The sequence below is a fragment of the Eupeodes corollae genome, chromosome 2 (genome assembly GCF_945859685.1).
Source record: "Eupeodes corollae chromosome 2, idEupCoro1.1, whole genome shotgun sequence".
NCBI classification, from domain to species: domain Eukaryota; kingdom Metazoa; phylum Arthropoda; class Insecta; order Diptera; family Syrphidae; genus Eupeodes; species Eupeodes corollae.
This window is the reverse complement of record NC_079148.1, coordinates 213,387-241,030: the sequence shown is the minus strand read 5'-3', so window position 1 is coordinate 241,030 and position 27,644 is coordinate 213,387. Positions and strand designations below refer to the sequence as shown.

General features: G+C 33.1%; 1 protein-coding gene across 6 annotated transcripts in view; it reads left to right on the top strand.

Moving 5' to 3' along the window:
* The window catches only part of LOC129948477 (transcription factor Sp9), a 32,769-nt gene extending 5,543 nt beyond the window's left edge, over positions 1 to 27,226 (top strand). Inside the window, exons 1-3 of one of the 6 annotated variants that reach the window (XM_056059490.1) lie at positions 18,580 to 18,705; positions 24,977 to 25,272; positions 25,339 to 27,226. In XM_056059490.1, coding sequence (XP_055915465.1) covers positions 25,010 to 25,272; positions 25,339 to 26,482 — 1,407 coding nt within the window. In that variant the 5' untranslated portion in view covers positions 18,580 to 18,705; positions 24,977 to 25,009 and the 3' untranslated portion in view covers positions 26,483 to 27,226. Of the gene's footprint in view, positions 1 to 18,579; positions 18,771 to 18,831; positions 19,430 to 21,404; positions 21,536 to 24,976; positions 25,273 to 25,338 lie in introns of those variants that run through there. The other 5 variants (XM_056059488.1, XM_056059487.1, XM_056059489.1 and 2 more) reach the window with 5 other exon arrangements.
* Positions 27,227 to 27,644: the final 418 nt, after the last annotated feature.

Here is a 27,644-nt window from a genome sequence, read left to right as displayed (position 1 = left end):
AATAACCGAAATATCTCAAAATCATGTCTCAAGAAACAACAATTATAAAGGGTATTTTTTAACTGCGTGATAAGTTTCGATATGTAGTCAGTGGTTACACATTTGAGAATGTCGATCTGTGTTGATACTTCCGTTCAGTATGGTTTGGCGATTAATTCAAAATCGTTTGGCACCAATTTAAAGCTTCCAAATTGTGGACGTTTATTTTGAAGGACTACATCTGTTCATAAAGTACTTCGTGCAAAGAATTGTGATTAGGGAAAGTAATATATCAGCATTCTGTCCTTTACAATGGATTGTTTGCTGTGGTTTATAAGCTGGAGGCGTCATAGGTTCTTTTTTCTTTTAAAATGAATATTCATCTCTAATTTCCAAAAATGTATCGGTTTAACATCGAAAAAATTGGTTCAGACACGACGATGCAAAATGAAATGCAGTGTGCTTTACTATCAAAGTATTGCAAAATCAAATTTATTTCCAGAAATGACTCTCATTGGTACGACTTGACGTCAAACAAATTTGCCCCTCTTAAAGCATTTTATTGGAAAAAGTAGTACACATTTCGACTGATCAAATGGACTATGTAACTGATTGTCGGCGCCCACCGGCGGCAAATATGCGGCAGAAATAGAGCCATAAAAGTATCTGCCAGAAAAATGCATTCCAATTATATTTCTGTATGGTAATATTGTTTAAAGTTCTCAAGCTCTTAAGAAAACACTGAACTTATAGTAAATATCTACACGTCTTAAAACTATGCTACATGAAGACTAAATGAATTGTATAACGACATTGGAATGGGTACTCAAACATATCGTCAAATCCTTCAGTTGTTTGTATAATTTCTTATTTCTGACAGGAAAATGCACAAAGCATTAACATAGACATAAAGACCTATATTTTAATCTTATCCTTGTTCCCTAAACAATATTTACCTACATATATGTTCTTATATACATGCAACACATTTTATAAAGCTAATGAACATTCTGATTATACACAATGTACTATATATATGTAATCTCGTATAGGGACAACGTTTAAACAAGAAATGGACAAAGGTGTAGAGCCATTGTTGAAGTACCAAGGAACTTATCCGATTTATTCATATTTAGGTTTGTGTCCCTTTGTTGCAGGGCAAGATAATCTTCAAAAATAAATAAATGAACAAACGCATCAAGACCATGTATAAAAGATTAACATATATGGACAATGTACATCCAACAACTGACAACAAAAGAGCATGTTCTTGAGATAAACGTAATTCGCAAACAGGGAACCGAATCGACATTAGCAACCTCTTGATTCCAACCGTAATAAGCCTCTTAATAAATGCAAAGCTAAAAAAATAAAAACCCTTGAAAACCCAACCAAGTAGTAGTGGGCATCCGAATCCGTTGCAATCTATAGTATTTATAGGTAATTGATGATGACAGAAATTATGCATCATCACGTTTTAATTATTATAATTGTTTTATTATTCTCAGCAAATAGGTGTACCTATCTAAGAGATAGAAATCAGTTTTATTTTATTTTTATGAGTCGGGGTCAATTTCAATTTTCGAGTTGGTTAAAGATTAATCATCTATTAATTTAGAGTTATGAAACCTATAGGTATAGGTTCGGTATAATTATCCTTATAGACTTGAGTATGCCCATTATACTCGTATACGCGTATTTGTCTATATTATTAGGCATCTAAGTATGACAAAATTGTTAACGCGAGCTTCTATGTTAAACCTATAGATATAATTTATAAATAGAGAGATGTAACTTTGAAGTTTGACATGACGGCATCACAATTGCAACCGTCATTACTCATCACCTATTACGCTACACTAACTTTCATTTGCACCCACACACAATATTCGTGCATCAAGGGCTACACCTCTCTTGTGGAAGATTCAGATATCAAATTAGACCGTAATTATCCTCATTAGGCGTTCACTGGAAATATAATAGGTCTGCAGACGGGTCTGTTACAATTACGACAGATTCACAACCAAACAACACCCAGTATAAGGGTATTGTGTAGTTGGAGCTGCTGGTAATTTCTTATAAGGTTTTGGCAAAAGAAATAAACTGGTGGCGGATGATGAAGGCGGTTCATATACATACATACGTACAGTACATAGGTAATAATATTTTACAGGGTGCAAATAAGCTACATTGTTTCGGTTTTATAATGCTATCAACAATAAAAAATCGCAAGTTTTGAAGCAATTAACTTTTAAGAAATTATAAAAATGGGGTTGCCCACTTTTGATGAGTGACCAAAAAACACATCTTTTCCTTCTGCATCCATCTATTTAAGCGATTTTCAAAAACCGAATGCAAATATAATTCAAGTAAAATCATCTTGGAAAAAACAACTAAACTTGGCAACCCTGGCATTATCGAATGGCATTATTTACTATACAATCAACTTAACTGACTGACAACATATCCTATCAATTCGAAACGCGTGAAAAGGGGACGCACTTAATTTTTTGTTGACAAATTCGGGACAACTCTTGGTCTCGATGTCATTTCGAATAAATTTTAAAAAAATCCAAATGGTTTATACTTATCCTCAAGGAACTTCATGATTTTACAACTGAAAAAAACTCCCTTAATGAAAGTGCCACATGAATTGAGCATCGATCGTCAGCCCTTTTGTTTTTTTTTTGAATAGGTATCTCATTGAAATAAGCAGAAACATTTCATTCAATATACTCTGGAATTAGAATCCACTCTTCGAATGCAAATTTCATCAAAGAAACGTTTTTATTTTATTTGGATATTCAATGAAAATACGGATGGGTACCTACTTTTTTTTTCAATGGATTGTCAACTCAGCAGCATTCCTGAAATATTCTGATTTCAACGAGGAAAATGGGCGGGCTCACATTTGAACGTAAATGATGTATTTTTTATTTTCCTGTGAGTTTCCTTTATGCAGATACATATGAAGAGAGAGTTAGAGTTTCTTGTCAAAGTTCAGAAAGAAATGAATTTTCCGTTTTTTCTTTTTTTTTGTATTGTCAATGATAATGTGTGGTGTTATTTTAAGACGAAATTTATTCAGTTTTTATAGCCGAGTACTTTTCAGAAAATGCCATTTGTTTTCTTATCTTGGGCCTTCTTAATATCTCATTTGTTTGACTATAAAGTAGATACTGTATTTTCTATATTCGATGATGATTTTGATTAGTTTCCGGTAGGTTACTTTTGTAAGATACAAGCTTTGAAATTTTGTCTGCAAAAGATTCCTGATGACTGTAACAATGAGTAACCTGTCGAAGGAACATGATACATTGTCATGTTAAACCTATTTTTTGTGAACAAGATTATGAATGTGTTATATTGAAATTGGAATTGCTTATGTATATGAAAGTTCGAAATAATGGAGGTTAGGAGGTAATACTCTTATTTTTCCTTGCGTATAAAGTGATCATCGTTTTTTAAATTAAATGTTACGTGTGATTTGAAAAACTTGGTAATATTACTGTAAACATGCTTACCATTTTAAAAAATCCCGCCAGAAGCAATTTCTCAGACTTTCTAGAGATCATCTCAGTTTTACTTTCGTCGCAACTCTAGGTCCGGAACTAAAACAACATCATATCGTCCTTTTAATTTTTGGTCAAAAAACTATAGCATTTTAAGAAAATGTACATCTCTGACAATTTAAAACGGTCAGGAATTAAAAAAATCACTAATATCCTCTGTATTGACTTTTTCCACCTTAAATTTAGCGGTATTGCTCAATTTTATAATCAGACACGATCCTGGCGTCTTATTTTCCTTTTGAAAAAAGACACGTTTTTGTCGCAGTTTATAAATGACCTAGTGCTGTTTTCGATTATAATAGGGTAAAGCCGAGCATTTACATCACATTGATATAAGAAACACATCTGACAAAATAACCGACATCTGTCCATTTCGGAATTCCATATTTAATAATTTTTAGTACAGAAACAATTTTTTACTATTTTATGCTTAGTAGTAAAATATTTTGAAACTTGAACTAAATTTCTTTTTGCCAGTAAAAAATATAGTTTGAATAAATTAATTGAATACACAAACGCAGTATTTCATATTTTTATTTTACTAAAGGGTTTTCAACAAAATATTCACGCTTATTTTGAGATTCGTTTTCGATCGAAAGTTATTCGAAATCGAGAAGATTTTATTTTGAGATTCGATCGATTCGAAAGTTTGCTGATTCAATCGAAAGTTCATTAAAAAAAATAAGTAACGTTTGACTATCGAATGATTCGAATCAAATGTCATTTTTGTGTCGTTCAGATAGTTTTTGTTGAATAGCTAAAGAAACATGTAAGTTTTAACAATTTTTGTACGATAATAATTAAACGAAATTGGTTATATTGACGAGTTTTTTTTTGTTATTTTATAAAGGGCACAGTCACATTCTAATTAGAGCAATAGGTAGCAAAAAGAAGTCCTGATAAGGTTGATAGAGGAGAATCCGAAAGTTGCAAAGGGTTTTTCCGTAAACTAAATATGTATGTAGGTAGATGCTGACAAATTTAAGAGAGATGCTGCCGTGAAGCTGAATAGTCATTAGAATTTAGAAACAAAACTATTGCCTTTGTTTATTTTGTCCAAAATAAGAAAAACTACACCGATTTGAAGTTTTTAAACTTTGATTGTTTTTATTTCAATTGAAAGTGTGACCATGTGTGACGAATACTTATACATTAAATTTTAAACGGTAAAACACAACATGGAAATTAAAACCAAATTGGTTACGTTGGTTGACAAAAATGTTTAATTTCATGTCTTGAATGTTTTTCTTTACAATTTATTAACTTCACTTAATGTTTCAATTCAGAAACTGTTAATTTGTAATCAGAGTTTAATTAAAAATAAGATTCTTCAAATAATAAAAAAATCATTTAGAACAGCTGATCTCCAAAATAAGGTTAATTTCGGTATATTTTATGCCATGAATATTTTTCATTCGAATCTCAAAATAAGCATGATTATTTTCCATTGAATAAAAATGCAATTCTCATAGTCTGCAGAAAATTCAATTTTTTTTGTTTAACCCCACATTTGCTAAAATTCATTCAGAGTGAAAGCCGAAAAAGTTGGACTTGTATGGAATAATACATATATTGATTTTTTTATATGAGCAAGTCAATTTCAATAAACTCTTCTCACAATGTATATTAAAACAAGAAAACGTTAATATTTTAAAATATTAGAAAACATGACATGTTATTTAAAAGATACTGAAGAATTACTTCTGTGTATTAAAAACATTAATAGCAATATATACTAGCAATTTGAAAGTTTTATTATTAGCCCTATAATAATGGTTCAGATTGATTAAAATTTTTTGTCTTATATATACACTTTTTAAGACTTTTCCCATGCAAACCCATTTTCACCTCAAAACTCTTCCTTTTCTATGAAAACCAAAGTAAGCTATTTATAAATGAGTATTCTACAATAACTCAAGAATTTCGTCATTTTTAGACATTTTGAAAAAATTGGATTTGGCTGGGAAAAATAAATGATAAGAGAGAAAAATCCGTATTATTTTTATTTCACAGAAGACCCATTGATGAAATTTTGATCTGAAACACATCAATTGTTTAAAGAACAAGAAAAAATAATACCATTTGCTATTTATATAACTTAGAATTTTAAAGGAATCAATAATTCCAGTTAATTTAACTCTATCAATAAAAATTAACGTAGGCAATATTACTCCCACTTTTAATATCGATGCCCACAAAATCTTTATAGTCATTCCTATGTCAACTAACCTTTTCTGCCAAAAATTTAACCTTAAAAGAGTTTTGAAAAGAAATAAAATTCTACTTAAGTTTGGCCTTAAGTCAAAGCTCCACCCAATCAATTAACACCAAAGGTTTGGTTGCTTTGAAACAGTAAGCACTTATGACTCAATAACTGTTTTTCATTTGGTTAATTGCAAATTATACTTATAGTGAAAATTATGTACAAAGGTAGAAACAATTAATTTGCCCTTGACACTTGACTTAATCTTAGCTCATATTCATGTACATATTTGTATATGCTCAATTGTAGATATACTTGGGTAATAAAATTCTTCAAAAACCTCTACTAAGGATATACAAAAATACAGTTCGAAAAGTCAATTCGACTCGTGTGCAGTTACTTAATCTGCTCAAAATTATTGAAAACAATCTTGCAGTAATTGTTTATATATACACGTATAGAAACACGTATCTATAAACAAAATATTCCCCCTCAGTCGTGCGAGCATAAATATATGCGCACTTCGGCTAAGGTCAGAAACGACAAATAGCGCTCGCAGCAAAAATACTTAAATAACCACATTTGCATTCAGCGCAGTAAGCGATCAAAGTGCTGAACCAAAGCCTGAGTTCGAGCCTGAGCAAGCCACAGCTCCAACATCGAATAAGCCCATAATATGCCATATACTTGTAGCTAAGCCATACCCAACTTCCATTAACAAGAAACCCAAATCAGCCAGAAGTGCTTTTTTTACTTATACGAGATCCATTGGCATTACTTTGTGTACCTATACGTCGCGTCGTTGGATAAAGTCACATTATAGATACAAAATCTTTCCACCTTCAGCTTTAGCTTCAGCTTCAACGAGAGTCGAGAGCGATTATCCCGGCAGTTTACATCATCAACAGGGGAAAATTGATTGATTTGCGGATTTTATTTATAAAATGCACACAACAGCAAAAAAAAAATATAAAATAATAACATTCCGTTGAATCGATCGACACCGAGCGATTATTCCGCTGAAGGACAAACTACTCTCGACTCTTGTTTATATACCTACTGGACAATAGTACAGGTTTTTATTTTCAAACTTGTGCAAATTGTGTCGACATATTTTTATATAAACTTAATAAACGGCGAATTTCTTCTTTTAACAAGCGTCATAACTCAAGACAAAGTAAATAAAAGTCCATATAAAAATTGCAACATTTTATTCATCGAAATTGGGATGATCCCAAGTGCAAATCTCCTGTTGGCCTTTATATGGATAAGGTAGGATGCGGATGTCCCTCTGAGTTTGCAAATCGTTTTATTGAGGATAATTTGAATCAACATTATAGAAACACCATATAAGAACTTGACGAAACCATGCGGTGCCGTGATCTTAACTTTATGACCCTTCGGGCAACATTTCTGCAAAAGGCAGTCTACTAAAAACTCTTTATGGGTAACCATGCTCCAGGTATGCATACATAGGTACTCGTATCAATTTATTTTGCACATTTAAATGTTAAATGCAATGATTAATGAAGTGCAGCCATTTGTCAGGAACAACACTATAAACAAAAACAATTGATTTGTGTCAAATTCAATTCGATGCGCATCAAAAGCACTCACAAAAGAATATCAATTTATAGACCCTAAAACTACAAACCCGAATCCCTATGAAACGCTTTTTCTACCGCAGTAAATTTTTGGGCAATGCGGTATGTTGAATGTAGGAAAGGAATAACATATTATTCTTGATGGGAATGGGAAGAAATCATAGCCCCTTGAATGTAAGTAGGCGTAGCAAATCAAGTAACTGCCGAGCTCGGAGGAGATTAAAATACGGTGGCCTTCTCGCTCGCTGGTAGCGCCAGTCTGTGAAATGTCTTACATGTGACTGATTTGCGCTGGTCCCTTAAAATGTCGGAATAACATTAACTTCGACTACGACTTCGACTCATTCATAACTTCCCTTAAGCCTCTCAAGGTAAGGCATCGAGCATCCTCAGATATGTATGACCGTATACAAAGTTAAAAAAAAGATCAGAAGTCAAATGCAAAATAAATTCCACAATAAACAAATCAATTCTCGAAGTATATTTATTACTCTGACAAGGCGAACGAAGGTAGGTACCTAAAATACTTCCTTCCAATCGGCTACTGGTGTTCTGTGTTTCGGTTCGGCTTACACGTTTACGTCGCGTCGTCATCGTCGAGTGTATAGCTTCTGAAGCACAGCTGGAGACGGCGAAGTCGACAACGACTACGACGACGACGACGACGACGATGTGGAAGTTCATTTCATTTCGAATTTGCTAATTTGAATGCGTTGCTCTTTTCATTTGTGGTCGACAAATGATATATGTAGGTAAGGTATAGAGGTACTACATGTATAGCAGAGGATCAGAGATGCGATGGACTCAGAAGCGGACTCTGGGTAGGAAAGGTTTAGTGGTTTTCTCCCCAAGCACCATTAAGCATATGGCTGCTAGCTCCGAGCTGCACATGATTTGCGAAATCAATTTATTAAATGCAAAAAAAGCCATAAACGTGTTTTTTCTGTCGCATCGAGCAAATTGAATTTTTATCGAATATTTCTTTTTTTAGTTTTTTAATTCGTTCACAAATGAAATACGAGAAAATGTTGAGCTACTCAATACAAAGTTTGTGAATGATTATTTCGAAATGAGGTGAGACTAACGTTTTCAAGATTCGTCTGGTTTGAGTTATTTGTTCCAGTTGTTATTATGTCATGATATCATACATAATTTTATCATTACATTTAACTTAAAATTTTATTATTAACAGTTTTTTTTCCGCAAACATAACGGTTTTAACATCACCTAATTTCTAGCCACTTTTTAGACAGAAGACTTGCATTCAGACTTAAAAACAAAGAGGTTTTTCCATAGCCCATAAACCAATTAAATCCGAACACCGTAGTGCCTACATTCATACTTTTTGGATGTTTATCATTATATTCCCGGGTCAATAAGGTTGCCCTCAGGCTTCAGACGGAACATTAAGGCTTCAAGTTAAATAAGTTAAGAAAATATGAGAAGTGGAAACATTATTTTTAACGAATTTTCCTCTCAATTTCTGATACATATTTTACAACTTTTATAACTAACACAGCAAAGATTTAACTACTTTTAACAGAGTAATCTCTAAGGTCAACCTAAATTCAGGATATGTTTTGACTTTTAAAGATTTTTTAAACATTTTACAGATGTAAACAATGATTTAAAAATTCTTGAAACAATTTTATTATTTTTTGAAAAGTATTGTTAGTACTGCAAGAAGAATCAATTTTCTAAGAATCATCCATCTTACAATTTCTGTAAACTTTAATGATAAAAATGCCTCTGAACCACTATGTGAATCTACAGATTATTATTGTTATAAAAGAAAAATTATTATAATTACTTCCAAAGGCTTAGTAAAGAATAATTTAATTGCAGGTAAACATTAACAATTAAATAAAAAAACATTGTTCATTTGAATGTACCAAGTTGTCGATAGGTTTTCAATACGAAGAATAATTTTAATGATTATACTTGTTTTTAATTATATATTCCACTGCCTACTTCTAGTCAGATAAACTTAAAGAGAAAACTACAGTTAGTATGGGTATAAATTATAATTAAAGACTCAGCGTTTAAGAGTTTCAATGATGAGCTTTCAACACTTGCAGCCTCTTATAATATTATTATTATGAATACCAACCAGTTCTATTTATCTAGAGAAATATTTTAGTTGAAGAGTTGCCAAGTTTAAGCTTTTGTAACTTTAATAACCCTTCCAGTTTGTTTGCGGGGATCAATAAAATATAAATGCAATACATTGAAATACATTGCTACTTTCTCTTTCATTTAACAATTTACCACACAAATTCACTTAATGAAATTAAATTCGACGGTTAACCTTCAAACGGCAAACAATAATTATCTTTTATAAGTATGGAGTTTAATTTCTATCAACTCATATGGCAACACTTTTTGCACCTGAAATTTGAGTTTAAAATCTTTTCTTTTGTTTATAAAAAAACTACAACATTTATTTATGCATAGACGGCGAGAGTTACTAGTAAATATTACCTTACAGGCAAATTTTGTTACCAAGGAATTATTTATGTACTTTTATCGGAAAGCATAGACTTAAAAATGGAAATTCGTGACGAATGTGGGAATTGCTTGATGCTTGCATACTCGTTATAAAATTATTGTATTTAATAAATGACTTGAGGACTATTATGTTGATCGATTCCAAGTTATTGTAAGTCTGATTTTTCAAAACAACATAACCATTATAGCGGATATATAGACATGATGGAAAGACAGGATTTATCCTCAAATTAACAGGTCAAGATAAAATATTTTCTTAAACCACGATATCTTTTAACTTAAAGATGTGCAGGACAAAAGTCCTACCGGTAATCGTCATAAATTTTAATTCTTAGAGGCTACTTAAGTCTAGTTCGAAGTAGATACTCTGATAAGTGAGACTTAGTGAAGAAGATCCGAAGATATTTTGTATCAATGATCTTTTTGGATTACTTTCCAGGATGCCTTTGTATATAGGATACATTGTTTTTATTAAAACATTGGTTAAAAGCTTCTTTTACCGAAAAATAATTTTCAAGACGAACCAAACTGAATGACGGAGGACAATTTTCAATATTGAAACATCTTATTTCAGGACGAGTCTCATTTTAAAGACTACTGTATACTGTATCGGAGATGTAGCAAATGCAACTAGTTTTTCCCGTAATAATTTATGGTGTGATAATCGAGACGCTTATTGGATGGATTGCTGTCAAAAGTGCAAGTATAAGGGACATAACAACAATGTATAGACTGCCTCACATACTGGCTTTGGCGTATCTGCTATAACTATTGTCGGTGTTACTATTCGCAGTATGGCCAAATTAACCATGCTTACAACTTTTTATCCAATGGAAATCTTCTAAGCCATACAGAATTGCGTTCATATCCATACTGACATAGTAATATTCGCAATTTCTTTCTTTCCGTATACAGAATCAGCCTTCTTTTGTTATCAGTGGCGCAAACCCATTTAACAGACATACACAATTGAAAATAAATATGGAAACAGTGCATATACGTCCGTGTGTACCAATGCTATAATGTCTTTCTTGCAGGAATTTAAACAAATAGTTTTCTATTTTGAATTTAATTAGATCGTTTAAATAAACCATTTATACGTGCAAAAAAATTCACATCAAATATTAATGTTAATTTCATGGTCTCACCTTTTCTATATATGCAACATTTTTCATAAACTACTTAATTATTCACATAAATACATAAAATGTATTTTTATATTTTATAATAAAAGCTTTTTAGCTTAAATATGACAAAAAAGTTAAACTTAAAATTAAACCATCTTAAAAGCAGACATTATTTATTTTTGTTGGTTAAGTAGATACCTACGTCTTTCCTCTGAAATACAACAAATTCAAAGCTTTACCAAAAACAATTACATACTATATTCGTTGATTTCAGTTAAGTTATTCTCATAAAATTGATCATAATAATTAGGAACACGAAGGTAAAAAAATGCAGATAAATAGCGAGAAAAAAGGTTACTCTTAATAACTTGTAGGCTCTCAACAAATTGCTTGAAAACGATATTTTTATCTCTCTTAGAATTGTCTATTTTAGTCACGCTATAGTTTTCCATTATGCGGTTGGACGCTTTTTTGCATGTTAGGTTTTACACTGCAGTTGCTTAGATTATTGCTCATTTGTTCTTTTGAGTACATCTTTTTAAAAGCTTTATTAATTTAAAGTTTAAAAATGATTAAGAAAGTAAAACAAAGCTCAGATGACTTCATTGTTTTTCAATTTGTAAATGATCATTGTTTTCGTTGTGTTGAGTTCTAGTCTATTAAAAAATGGTTTTTACACATCCAAAGGGTTTTGATTGTCTTAATTCAAATCCTACTTCAATATTTCTTTATTACGCCAGGTTTTTGAGATATTAAAAAACACGTTACCAAGGCTTTGTGAGGCTATCCTAATATATGAAGAAGCTTTTTCATTAAAATTCGTGATGGTTTTTTAAAACTTAATCCCTTTCTTCAATATTCAATTAAAACATTTATATTATTTGATATAGTATTGTTGAATATGCAATTTCGAAAAGGGCAGATCTCTGAAAGTTTAAAACGTTTAGGAATTGAAACAAATTGGTTATTTTTCAAACTGGTGCATACATTTCATTTTTTTTATATACAGGCGATGTCATTTAAAGTAGAATTAATACCATATATGTTCTGTTTTCAATCTTAATGGGTGTAGATAAGCATTTACGTCACATTGGTATAAAAAACGTATGTGACAAAATATCCGACATGTCCCCTTTTCGAATTAACATGTTCAGTTAGATTTTACCTGAAAGAGTGCTTAAGCATTTATGCTAAAACAGTTTTTTAAAGAAAAGGTCAAAACATAAGTTTTGCTTCTGTAATGCATTTGTTATATTAATAATTTAACTATGTATATCAAGTTTTTGAAGTATATTAAAAATATATAAAAATAATGTTGAAAATGTTTTTTTTTTTATTTGGGGAAATAGTTAAAATTTGAATTTGAAATTAGCACAAAAATTAACTCCAAAACTTATTTTTAAAAATTAGGAAAGTCAAAAATTCAAGGTTTGCTCAAAATAAGTAAGATAATAAAATTAAGAAAAGATTTGTGCTTTTCAAAATCGTCATAAAATATATTGTTAAGAAATTTGAGTTTAAACTTAAAAACCCAGTTTTTGATTGTTTTTAAAAATTTTCAATGCGGGTTATTTTAATAGAAAAATGAGAGTTGATATTCGAAATAGGACACCTTTATCTTTTAAAAACAGTATTATTTCGTTTATGGCATAGAAAAAAAAAGTAATTTTGTCCACTAGTGTCATATGTGTATAATTTAAGTATTGTTATGTATTGTCATTATAAGTTATCGTTTAAGTTTCTATAATAGCGATAAGTCTGCATATTTAATTATTCGACAATTTTATAATTTTACCTAAAGAAGCTAAATCTTGTCAATAACCGCTTAAAACAGGAAAGCATTATAAATGTATAAAGTTCTCCAGATGCGTCCAATCCAAATGAACCCCAGTGTAAAATAGGCACTTGTTTTTTTTATTTTTAAAAATTCCATCTTTTGAGTTCGTTCGTTTGTTTTGATGGATGCATTTATTACTAACTGCTAGACACTTTTTGTTTTACTAACAATAGCACCGTTTTTCACTTTAATTTGTTTTTCCTAATGTTCGAAGAATTCCACATCACAGAAGTACATATGTATTTTTGTTTTGTTTTATTTTTAAAAAGAAAACCTGTGCCGATTTTTGTTTGCTTAATTTTGCTATAGGTAAATAAATAGGTCCTAATTCGGGGTGATTACGACCCATTAGCATTATTCTGGTCAGGTATTTGGATCAATTTGAAGTAGACCCACAATAGTGACATAGACCAATAATCTGTAAATCCCTTAAAATAACATAAATACTGCTCGGGCGCACTTAAGTCTTAAGACTGTTTTGTATTTATTTTTGCCGAAACGTTAGTTAATTCTTTATTTTTTTAACGAAGGGTTGTTGCTTTTAAGTTCATGTTAATCTCTTCTGGATAAAAATTTCAAGTACTCGTCGTAAGAGTCCTTTTCATTGAAAATACATACATATACAATAGTGAATAGAGGTTAGGTTAGGTCGCATAATCGCTCTCTATTATGGAAGTGTCCCGTAGAGATAATAATAGCATATGTGTTTATATGCATTGTGATGAATGATGATGAATTAACAAAAGATGCTGCTCACTTATGAGTGCGTTTTTTTTTTGTCTTGTTGATTTTATAACATGCTCGCTAAAATAGCATTCGTTTATTAAAAATTGGTTGGTACATAGATGAATTTGAAAATGTGTATAATGGGGTAGAATTTTGTATCAATTTGTTTCTCAGAAGGGTGTTATTATAGCAAATAGAAAAAATATTGAAACAAATGGGCGTGATTCGATACATCAAACATTTAATAACGTGTCAAAATGCCTACAAGCAGTTTGTTTTTTATTTTTGAACTTTATAAAGAACTTGAAGAAATAATTGTTAAGTACTAAAAATTAAAGTAAATAGTTGATTTTTTATATTTAAAGCGTTTTCTTCAGAGGGTAAACACGTGTAATTTCTGTAACGTCGTATTTATCAAGCTTATCATACTTTTTAACATTATCAAAACAATTTTTATTTTTATACTATGACAGGATTTCTATGTAAACGAAGATTTTAAACGCTAAAGTTTTTTTGAACTTTAAACAAGGTATCTTAGCAAATTTGTTTTTACTATACAATGGAACTATAGTTTAAAACTTTTGATATACAAAGAATAACAATTAACGGTCTATTAATAAACGTTTGATAAATATTTATTTCTTTATGCTAACAAACTAACTAATTTGTAAAGGCTTACGGACAATTTCTTGGCGTTAACTAGTAATATTCGGTTTGATTTTGGAACTTAAGTTTAAAAATATTTTGAACTGCTGGAGCATTTCTTCATATCTAATCATATCTACAGAACTCGATTTAAAACAAGTTGTGAGTTTTAGGAATTTTAGATCCTAGTTGAATAAAACTACGTTCTAAGGTGTTTTTTCATATTTTTGAAGAAAAGCTTAGCTAGTTCTGGCTCGAAATTGTGAAATTTTAATAACAAAACTACCTATGAAACATCTGTCAGTTTTTTCTTAAAAGAAATTGTGATTTTGATAATGGATTTCGTTTAAGATTGGTGGTTTTCAAATTATTCTTTTTAGACAAATGTACACATAATGCCCTGAATACTAATGACTTTTAGGCAAACTGTCGATAATTTTATATATTTTCTAAAAATATTTTACTATTCCACATTAGATGTTCTTGTGGTCTAAAATGTAATCGACAACTGGAATAAATCTAAAAATTAGGCCTTTGGAAGAAGTAAAAATATGCTGAACTAAGTTCTAATACCCTAGACCCCCAATTATTTATTAAATAGACCTTAAATCTCAGACTGAAATTTAAATCACAGAATTTGATAAGGAAATAAGTTAGAGCGCAATTAAGTTATAATTCATTAATAAACCGAGTTTTAGAGACTATTACTTTGTCAAAAAATTGGCCTCTAGTGTCTTTGTTTTATTTAAATGAACAAATATAGTGGAAGGTCACGTCAATATAAATTTGTTCTTGTTGAAATATTGACTTTTTTAATGAATTTTCGTTATTGTTTTTTAAATATTTATGTTTTATTAATTTCATGTTTTAACATTGTTTAATTTTTGTCTACTGGTTTTTATTAAAAAATAATAAAATATTTTCAATAGAAAATCGAACATTAGAACTATGGAAAAACATACTTCTTACTGTGCATGCCGTTCTTGGATACACAGTATCCTAATTTTACAGTATTTTAAAATAAGTTCGGATTCGGATTCCATTCCCGACAACAGTACTCGCACACAGGAATAGTTGAGAGTTGTAAGTCAAGGCCCAAGGTCTCAACGGACTGTTGCGCCACCCAATTTATTTATTTTATTAAAAGAGTTGTAGGTAAAAATCTCTTATAAAAACAAACATTTTATGCGCATGAAAAATTTATCATATGAACACCCATTTATAACTATCTGAACTCTTGATGTCATCATCTTTTAACATTCATATAATTGAAAAAAAGCATTTCTAACTTTATATTACCCACCCGCCCTGTTTAAAAAAACAGGAAGAAGTATTTACTTGAAAATGACAAAAGAATTTAAAGAACACTCCTTTCTAAAGAATTCCATCAGAAACTCCACATCATTGTCATAACTTAATAATTTTCTTCCTTTCCTGTTAAGATACATTTATTAAAGATGTACTTATAAAGATATAGTGCATTTGCACCATCTCCATTAAAAATATCTTATTTCGGCGCCAGCATTAAATTTCCAACACCAGCACCAACTCCCCAACAACAACAACAGAGGCTCACAAGTTTTGTTAACACTTTCCATCCAAGGAGTCGTTTTGGTTGGGGCGAGACTTTATCTTCACACAAACTTTATACTGACTCACAAGTCGCAACGGTGAATTATTTATGCCTAAATTACAGTGCATAAATTTTAATACTCTCATGTTGAATTAATCAGTCGAAAAAGGCAATCTACTTGAAGCAAAAATCAATTATAAGTAAATGTATCCGAACTAGACTTGTTGTGTTGTTGCAAACAAGTTTCACTACTTTTAACAACCATCAGGAATGGGGTGTTTCTTTTACATAGCAACTTATATACGATTAATACATATATCTAATATCAAGCTATATGACCCCAGTCACCAACCACAATGACCTAAATTCCTTTTTTGTATAATTGCGATGAAAACCGAGAACTGCCCGCTCAACCCTATGTAGCCGAAGCACAGCAAGTAGCAACTTATAACTTGGTATGAATAGAACTACAACTACATCAACATTAGGTATATCTGGTGGAAACATTAAAATAATGACTATCCAGTCTAAAAAGGAATATACGTTACTATAGATATAATTGTATTGAATATCTTTTAACTGCCAGACAAAGTTACGCAACGTGAGATGCCGAAATCCAATTAATGCAATCACTTAATGTGTCCTTCAGTTCAGATATAAATTCGGTTCTGCAGCCGAAGCCAAAGAAATTCTTCAAAGAAGGCTTCAACGTTTAACGGATCCGCAATAGGATCATCTGCCGCTATTAAGCCTGGTAATAATATTTTCACGAAACAGCACTCTCACCCGTTCTTTGCTCTTCATCTTCATCATCTTTATGTGCTTTTTGTTTTGCTTTAATTTTTTAATATTTTGTTTTGTAGATATATTTTTATTTTGTGCGGTTTTTTCGGCAATATCAGTCGGTGTTAGTTGGAGTAGCTTCGCGTAATTATCTGCTAACTTTCAGTCAGTTTAATATTTATGATGGAAGGAGCTAACAACCAAACAACCAAACGGCCAAACAACTACAGCGAGCTCCATTAACGTTTTTCGAAAAACCTCACTCAACTAAATGAACTTTTTCGCGTTCTTAATGAGTTTTGTGTGTGAGTGTGTTTTTAATTTGGGCTCGTATACGTTTTTCCAAGGAAGAGAAAATTAAAAAGAACCTTCCACCGTTCTCATTCCTTTTGTGCTCGATGGCGCACCATCGCCATCGCCAACGTCAATTCCAAGCCACCAAAAACCCATCATGAACATCATTATATGATATATATAGAGCTATCTTTATTGTGGCTAAAGTCAATCTGCAATATCATTGATTTTGCAGGGGCAGCCGGTAATTCGTCTTTGGAGAATTCCCACGCCACGCCAGTGTTTGGCTTTTAAGACAAAAACGGACTAACGAATTTTATGGCGGCTACTTTAAAACTCGTTGAAGCACTCCTTTCCTTTATTGTGCGAGTTTATATATATACAATGTATATAGGCTTTGTTTATGGTATGAACCTACTGATATAAGTTTTTAGAGGGTTTGAAAACACTCCCTTTCGCAAATGCAACTATTTTAAGTAGGAAACATTCCAATTCAACCCCAAGTAGAAGTTATTGCAATTATACACTCTGGATGATGACAACGACAACATGGGGTGCATTGGAGTTTTATGAGCCGCAAAATACCTCTCACCACAACGGCAGCGGCAAAGTATCCAAAGTACAATGTGGTTGGGCTGTTCAAAAGTGGGTGCTTAATTAAAACTGACGAGAAGTTAATAACTGGGAGCGGAGCGCTAATTGAAGAAACTCCCTTTGAGTACTGTGGAACTTACAAGGTGGTTGTAATAGTGCTTTATACTACACCAACATTCGCTCCTTCCCTGTATCCTGAGTTCCCAATCCCCACCGAAGTACCTCTCATCAAGCGACCAAGAACGATCAAATGAAAAATCGTTTATGCAGATTGTCTGGCTCGGAATGTGATTGGGGAGCAGCTTCGGGTAAGTTAACAAACCCCCAGCCCCAGCTCCAACTCCAGTTGCAAGCCTTTCAGCCTTTCAATTGGTACCACAGAGACCACCAAATGGAGTCATTTTATGCGATGATGATGTGTGGTTCAGATACTTGAATAAAGTGCTTAGGGCTTGAAGTTTTTGGGGGTTAAACTTTATTGTCGGCCAAAGCGGTGCGGCCGGCGTATAAAGCAATTAAAATACATATGGGTACAGAACAGGGCCAATGTGCAAAGTACTTTCGCACAAATTATTCTGGCCTATTCGAACTTTGTTTTCGATTGCCGACGGGATTTCCACTCTTTTGGGACACCCTCTATACCCCATACCTAAGCTCTCTGACTTGGGCAAGTGCAGCTTTATGGTTCGCTTAACATGGTTCCCGGTCGGCGTCGTCGGTCGTGGTAGAATATACGAGTACCATCAACATTTTGAATGAGTGTGTTCATGTTAAACGCGCGACGTGAACAACGACGAATGAGACCGCGACTACTGGCTTTCGCTTCGCATTTTGAATTTTTTAACGAGGGTTATATTTTTGTTTTATTTTCTTTATTTTTTATTGTTGACTTTTCCTTAAATGGAATAAATAATATGGCAAACCGCAACCCACAATGAATTGTTTGTGTAATGATACCTTTGCGTACACAAAAGGAACACACCATATTTTTCAACAACTCTGATGGTCCGCCTTCTGTTCTTTGCGGTAAACTTCAACATTAAGTAGAGGTATATATACAATATGCAGTAAGTACAGTTGAAGTATGGTATTGAAATGATTCGAAGTGAGTAGTGAAAAAAAAAGAGATAAAACAAATCATTTATATAGTTTTAACGATAAAATAATGTTAACTTATCTAAATTTTTTATAACTTCGAAGTTGTTTTTTGTATATTGACTGTGAGTTGAAAAATAGAAGCCTTTTGCTGGCACACAAAAAGTAAGAGTGATTGATTTAGCTTAGTTTATGGGATTATTAGCACAAAAGGTGTCAGTTTTAAGTTCGTGAGTATTTTTCAATGACCAATCATAAAAAGTGATAATCTTAAAAAATTAAGTGAATAATTCGTGATAAAATTGTACATTTAAGTGAAATTAATTTGAAGATATGTCGCTTAACAGTTTTTTGTCACTAAAAAATGTCATTATACCGCTTTTTAAACAACGGACATAATCTTATTATAAGTTCATCTGTTTTTTCAACATTATTAACTTTTGAACATTTTCGACTAAAGATTTATTTAACTTTTCTAAAGCACTTATTAAAAACTTGATACCGTAAGAATAGTGCAAACAAGTGAAGGATCAATAAAAAAAAGTTGTTATTGTTTCTTCTGATCTAGAAATAATTTTTAAAAGATGTAATGCAATTATGTCAAAACAAATCCAACATACATCAAAAGAAAATTTTTAAAAAGTACCAATTTATCAACTAGCATATTTGAGGAAGAAATCTATGCATTGACAAAGCTGAAAAGTTTGTTTGAACACGCGTATCCCAGGAACTGCTAGGACGATTAAAAAAAAACTCTTTCAGTGAGACATATTCTATTTATTGAGGAAGGCTATAGGCTATATCATCAAGCTAAGACTAATACGAGCGGTGTGCCATCAAAGAATGTGTGCTACAAAAACGGTTAAAGTTTTGGATTCGGTAAAATAAGGTAAATTTTCAAAAATTGGCCTTATTGCAATAACCAAAAGTAAAATAAAGCCAACTTTTAGCCGTTAACTAAATTAATTTTGAGAAATAAGTACAGCTTATTTATACGACGAGGTAAAAGCAAGTATGTTGCCCTGCTTGGGCTTGGGCTTAAGACAAACAGTTTGAAATTGACTTTGTTACACTTTACAAAAAAGAAATAAAGACAATTGTTTTTTTTTTCGGTATCAAACTATTGCTTTAATAATGTATGACAGAATTGTTCCTCTTTAATAGTCTTAAATAAAGTCTCCAACAACATATCTCTATATTTTAAAGATGGCTCATTTTTGTATGCTTTGCATGGAAGTAACGCCAAGGGCGCAGCTATACTGCCTTAGTGAAATATTAAACTAAATCAAAAGAAAATAGTAAAAGAAAAATGTTAGAATGGTATTGTATGGTTTTTAGAAGTAAGTTATTTTTAAAATAGTTATTAATCTTTTTAAAAGCAGAAATGAAGTTCGAAAGTTTTATGAACAGGTGAAACGAAATTCACAGGTACAAAAACCTAGAACCGAAGGCTGCAAAGACGAAAGTGGAAACATCATAGTGGAACCACAGTCAATGCATGAGGATATGGAAGGACCACTTTTGCAGACTGTATAACGGCTACGACAAACTGAATTCCGCTGTCAGGCAGGATGATCCATTCAACATAGACGACAAAAGCCAATAATACCGTCCTCCCGACTTAGACGATGTAAAGATTGACATATCTAAGCTGAAGTCTAATAAAGCTGCTGGAGCGGATGGCTTGAATGCCGAGCTCTTTAAAGCAGCTGGAGATAAGTTGGTTAGGAGCATGTCTGTAAGATATGGTCGGAAGAAAGCATGCCCGATGAATGGAACCTCAGTATTGTTTGCCCGATCCTGAAAAAAGGAGACCCTCTAAAGTGCACCAACTATAGAGGAATCAGTCTACTTAACATCACCTATGAAATCTTCTCTGCCGTAATATGTGAACGTCTAAAGCCCATCGTCAACAATCTGATAGGTCCTTATCAGTGTGGTTTTGGACCAGGAAAGTCCACAGTTGATCAAATATTCACAATACGGCAGATCCTGGAAAAAACCCAAGAACACCAAATCAACACCCACCATCTTTTCATCGATTTCAAGGCCGCATATGACAGCATATACAGGGACGAGGTGTATAGAGCCATATCTAGTTTTGGCATCCTTGCCAAACTGGTCCGTTTGTGCAGGATGACCATGGAGAATTAACGCTGCTCCAAAAAGGTTGGAAATCGTGCTTGAAAGAATAGTGCAGAGCTCACACGTCAACACTAGGGGCACTATCTTTCAAAAGCCTGTCCAATTACTAGCATATGCTGATGACATTGACATAATCGGAAGGACTCAGCGTGATGTCAATGGGGCTTTTGTGAGTATTGAGGCAGAGGCGGCAAAAATGGGTTTAACGGTTAATGAGGGTAAAACAAAGTACATGCTGTCGTCAAGAAAGGACATACAACACCGACGTCTTGGTCAAAACGACAACCAGCGCTGAGATCAAACGCAGAATAACTCTTGCTAACCGCTGTTTCTTTGGACTAAGAAAGCAATTGAGTGGTAAAGTCCTCTCTCGAGGGACCAAAGTGTTGCTATATAAGACGCTTGTCATCCCCGTCCTGCTATACGATGCAGAAGCATGGACTATGACAAAAGCGGATGAAAGCACTTTGGGTCGCTTCGAGAGAAAAGTTCTTCGTGTGATCTACGGTCCAGTATGCATCGAAATGGAGTGGAGGAGAAGAAGGAACGATGAGCTGTACGGACTGTTTAGCGACGTAGAGTTAGCCAGAAGCGTAAAAGTAAAACGACTTAGATGGCTGGGTCACGTAGAGCGCATGGAAACCAATGCTCCGGCCCGGAAAGTCTTGGAATCCACACCCACAGGACAGCGCAGTAGAGGAAGACCGCGGATCACGTGACGCGCACAAGTGGAAGGTGACCTCACCCAACTTGGAGCGCGAAACTGGAGACATCTAGGGACCGAGCTAGATGGAGAAGTTTGTTGGGTGAGGCCCTAGTTTACACTGGACTGTAGTGCTACCTTAAGTAAGTTAGTATTAATCTTTTTAAAACTGGGCCAACTTTAGATTCTAAATCATAGTTATTATGCAAATATCATTTACAGTCTTCTGTGTTAAATTGAATATCTTGCGTTCACAGATCAGGAGTTTATTTGTGGTTTAAAACATTGCGTTTATATATGAAAATTCTAACATCATTAGATGAAAAGTCGCAGTATCAGCTTATCAAAATACAGTAAAGTGTTTTGTATTCTTTTTATTTTTCCTGTTGTTTCTTCATCTGCTGTTAAGTTTTTTTCCAATTAAAGTTATTAGCTAGTGAAATATAATCTACAATTTATTTTTATAAATTAGTTTGAAAAATATGTACTTATTCTTCAGAATCAAAAGAAAAACAAGCATGTTTTGAAAATTTTACAATAATTTCCAAGAAGTAACTGTTAACAGCAAACTTCTGTACCGTTTTTAATAAAGTATATAACCTGATTAAATTATAAAACATTTAAGAAACAGAAGCTATTCATCACTGAATAACATGAAAGCCTTAGGTTCCTATCTTTTGTGTCCATCATTGTATTTCCATAAAATTTACAGAAGTATTCTTGTCATCGAAAACAAACACTTTTCCAAACTTGAGCTACTAGTAAATTTTTGTTACTCTTTCCTGAAGTCTTATTGAATTTAATACCTTTTGTCGAATAGATGTTTGTAAGGGTTCAGAAGCGACGACTGTTTTATATCTTAAGCTTCAATTTATCGAAGTATTCTGTAAAAACACATTTCTAAATATTGTACTATTACAAAGCACATAATCTTAAGGCATAGCAAAGTAACTGACAGTAAATTTGATGCACCGAATTTTATGTCCAAGGCGTCTAAATAATCTTGTGCTACAATATTTGTTCATGTATACATGTTGTGCAGGCATTTGAATCACTATGCAGATGGCCAACAACGTCGTACGTATTTTATATGCAACAGAGACAGACAAGGCAGGTTGCTCCCCCAGGTTTTCTAACGCATCCCTATGGTGATGGTGTGCTATTCTATCTTTCACGAAATCGTGCACGAAGTCAGTGAGTGGCTAAGGCTATTTAATTGGTCCAATTATAATGCCGGTTCTAGCTAGGTCGGACGTTTCGGTAGTAGACGAAAGCCGTACTACACCCATTTGATTTGGTTTGATTAATCGATCAAGGTTACTTGCTGAAGCAGAGTGCACACTGCACAGTGCACATGCAGCTTAAACGAGCTCCGACGCGGCGCCATCATATTCGCTGGACTGTCTGGCCACGGCATGCATGCAGCAATACATTCTTGTTTAAATCAAACACACCGCGCCCTTGTTCTATTGTGTGATAAATCTTTAAAAAAACACGGTCCTCCAACTCAAATTGGTCGATTGGTCGATAGTTGATATAGATTTTCCAAAGTTTACTGTGCTCATTAACTGACCTGCTTAGCTGGGGCCTGCTGTGAAAACGATGACAACTCATCTATTGTTGTACTGTAGCCGCCTATGGGACCACCAATGCCTTCAGTCCTCACGGTTCATTTGATCTTTTCATATTTCTTCGATTCGGTTACGTTTACGTGTGAGATCGGAACTAGCTTTGTTAGCGTAGTCATTTTGTTCTCGATTCTAGAAGGCTGAATTTCGGGTTGGGATTCGGGTTTCGGAACAGTCGAGTAAATTAGCAAAATGCCTGCCTGCATGCACCCAAATAACATATAAATCACCAGAAAGACATTTTCCATTACCTCGTGTGGTCAGGTGTATCATATCTAAACAACATCGCCGACACTTTGGATGAGATAAGGCTCCCTATCCTATCCCTACCAAAAGAGTAGCCGACACCATCTACCGTGCGTCGTGGCTATGGAAGATGCTGCGATTAGTTTTGGTTCGTAATTACATTCGAACAGAAAACACAATGAATTAATTATTACCTGTCCGTCTTTATTGGATGTTCCCATGAATTTCGTTTCGTTCAAGTTTAAAAATATACACCAAAATGTAGATATACATAAATATGCATGTGGGGATTTAAATCAAAAACCTGGCGCTATGCGCTACGCTTTACGGTCCATAAAAAAGGGCTAAACTTTTATTTAAAAATTGGGTATTTTAATTCGATTTCACAAAACATTCATCAACTAAATCGAATGAATATTGGTAGTTCCTTTGAAATGTATTCGAATATTCGAAGAAGAGCTGACAATCAAATATGATAAAGGTAAGTTCATTGTGGCAGCTTTATGATAACGAAGTTGACAAGTTTTGTTTATTGTAGTGAAACCCTTCATTTTTTTAATAATTTAATAATTATGGAAAGTTAAAAATATGTTTATTACATTATGCCCATTTTAATTAGTGGTTTCATAGTTTGAAGGCTTTTCTATGCTATGTTTTTGTGATTAATTAAAAAACTACATGTTTTGTTGTTTTTTTTTACTAGCTTGGTAGCCAAAATGAAAAAAACAGAAGTCTAGATTAATTGATTTAAATTATTCTGAGTTGCAATTTCATTTTAGCAAAATACTGGAGTTTATATTGTTCTGATAAAGTTAGTTAGATTAGATACTAATTTTATTTCACATAATATAGAAATATTGATAAATCAGATACAAAAATATTATGTAGAAATTAAATGACATTTTGTATTTTAAAATACCCTTTGGAAAGGATTTTTAGTAACTCAGTAAAATACTGAAATAATTTAGACAGTATCTTGTAAACAAACATTCCCCACTTTTTAAAGTAATCATACAATTTATTGTTAAGAACAACCATTTGGTGTCTTTAACATTTTTAAAGAGCCATATTTTAAAAAACCTGGCAAAATTCGAATTCGGAACAATTTGATCATTTAAAAATATATTGTATTGTTTTCGGTACAGAAACGAATTGTAATTTTGCGACTATTGAAGATAGAATTCGATGTGATAATAATTTCTTAATCCCCGTAATCGAAATCGAAAAACAAAAGATTTTTTTATTTGAAAAATATATTCCAGCATTTGCTAAAGTTTAAAATGTTTGTAGCAATTTATAAGACATTTGACAAGATGACACAGAATAAAAATTGCGACAAGCAGTATGCAAAATAGATCAGAGACAGAGGTTTAATTTTGTTTTGAAGACATGATGTATTGCAATTTAGAATTTATGAAAAATAAATAAATATTATAATTTTTAATATTACAACTTATTTTTTTTTGAAATATTATATTTTCGACGCGTTTCGGAGATGCTTCTCCATCATTGGGCGGAATACTTTTTGTGGCTTGTTTTGGATAGTTACTCCCCAATAGGCAGTCCCATATTCAAGCTTATTTGATGATAGCTGTAAGATAATATGTCCGTTTCTGAAAGTCCAGAAATAATTGATATTATTGAAATAAATGATGTTTTTTAAACATAATTTTTGTTTTTTAATTTTTCATATATTAATATTTTCTTTTTATAGGATCATCCAGGCTTGCGGGGAACACCTTTAGCCATGTTAGCTGCCCAGTGCAACAAACTGTCAAATAAATCGCCACCACCATTGGCTGATGCTGCCGTTGGAAAAGGATTTCATCCATGGAAAAAGAGCCCAACGTCATCATCGGGCGGGGGAGGAAACACACCAGGAATCGGTACTGGCCAGCACTCACCATGCAGTATCTCTACATCACCAACAGTGACGTCAAGCATAGGAACATCTGTAGCTAGAAGTCTCCCGTCCAGCACAATAAACACAATGGTCAATATTACTGCCAGGTAAAGTTATATGCAAAATTTCCAAATTTGATTGGTCCCGGTTACAAATCGGAAAATTAATTTCAGCCTTTATCCTTATAGTCGACCGATAACATCGTCCTGTTCAGCAGTCACCAACCCTTCGTACGGTAGTGATTTGTACTTTCCAAGTGCTACCACTTCTCCCAGTGTAGCGGACAATCATCATATGCATCAAGGACTACTTGGCAAGGTTGAGAGCACTACTTTTGGTTCCGTTTATTCTAGGCATCCATATGATTGGCCATTTAATGCGGTCAGCGCATCACACAAAGCCGCTACCGAGGGTGTCAATTCAGGCTGGTGGGACATGCATAGTGCAGCCGGCAGTTGGTTGGATATGGGTGGCGCTGGCATGCATTCCACCATGGCAAATTATGCAACCGCAGGTTCTGACTACTCGTCGTTGACACATTCGCTTTCTAATACTGCACATCTCTTGGGATCTGGTCAGCACTTGTTGCAGGACACATACAAAAGCATGCTGCCTGGGCAGGGAGTTGGTGGTTTCACTCTACCTCATTCATCACCAGCCACTGCTTCCGGCCAGGCAGCAACTCCATCGACACCCTCTCCTCGCTCACAACGAAGATATGCGGGACGCGCCACATGTGATTGTCCCAACTGCCAGGAAGCAGAACGCTTGGGTCCCGCTGGCGTCCACCTACGCAAGAAAAACATCCATTCATGTCATATTCCTGGATGTGGCAAAGTCTACGGAAAAACTAGTCACTTAAAAGCCCACCTCAGGTGGCATACTGGCGAAAGGCCATTCGTCTGCAATTGGCTATTCTGTGGCAAGAGATTCACGAGGTCCGATGAGCTGCAACGTCATCTTCGCACACATACAGGTGAGAAACGATTTGCTTGTCCCGTGTGCAACAAACGGTTTATGCGTAGCGATCATCTCGCAAAGCATGTTAAGACACACAACGGTCCGAATAATAACATAAAGAAAGGCTCTTCAGAATCCTGTAGTGACTCTGAGGAAACTAACCAATCCGAAGTAATGCATCATAGCAGTCATCCAGGCACCCCTACCCATCAGACGATGAACACCGGAATGCAGCATCACATGGGTGGATCACCAGTTATGCAGCAGCACCCATCCCAGCACCATCACCATGCACCAAGTCCCAGCATGGATCATCACAATCAGATGGATGTGAAGCCACCACCCCCCATGGCTTGAGGTTCAATTGGACCCTTCATCTTTGCTTCAAACCAAAGTAGTGGAGTAGGGTCCTTTTAGAGTGGCTTTTTTCGAATGCCAGATCCTTATTTAAGTATAAAAATCACAAATCGTTATTATCCCCATCCCAAAATCACATATTACAAAAATGCAGGGTATTTAAAAAATGAAAAGATAAACGTCACAAAAATAGATACATGTATGTATCTGTCCGCCTATGTATATATTTAAGTAAAGTAAAATAATATAAATGTCAATATCGTTTAGCTAAACCAAAATTTTCTATTAAATTTTCTTTATCGGTTTTAATTATTGTAAATAATATAAAGCAAAAGCATTGTAAAATAAATATCTATTTAAACAAAGGCTCTGTTCTTAAATAATCTCAACAAATAAAAATTAAATTAACTTTAAATGTAGCTATATTTTATTATTTAAAATTTAAATTAAAAACAAATATCCTTGTGTAAATAAATAAAATTTAAAATCATCAATAAACAACACAAAGCTAATAATAATAATAAATAGGTACTTGAAAAAATAAAAACAAAATCTAGACCACTAAAATTATAATACTTAATATTATTTATTTAGTAGCGTTTGATCATATTTAAGTACAACAAAAAGATTGCGAAATATTGTATCTCGAATGAACTGCATTCGGATTTTTTTTAGCTGATGTTTGTTAAAAAGAAATAAAAGATTAAATGTTGATCTAATAAAATAAAAAAAAATAAAAACAAACTTAAATCATTTTTATCCACAGATAAGTAGAATAAATTATATAAGTGTAATTATTAAATTCTTTATTGTGCATAATGTTAAACAAAAAAAAAAACAAATAAAATGAAAAAGGTTATTATCTTACATAAAAACATCTCGTCTATGGTCTATTTTGTTTTGGAAAGAAAAATGTTTAAAAATTAAAATAAGTTAAATATTTAAAATTCTCGAATCGTTAAAGATAGAACTGACGAGATTATACGAGTACATATTATAATTTTTTTATTTTTAATAGATTTCAAGACACGCACTGGTAAATTGGTTTGCTTCAAGTTTGGTTCTAACTAAAATAGTTTCTATTAACGTCTTATTATTCTGATTATGAATTTCAATAATAGAACATCTAAGATGTTGTAATTCCTTATTTTTTAGTAAAATA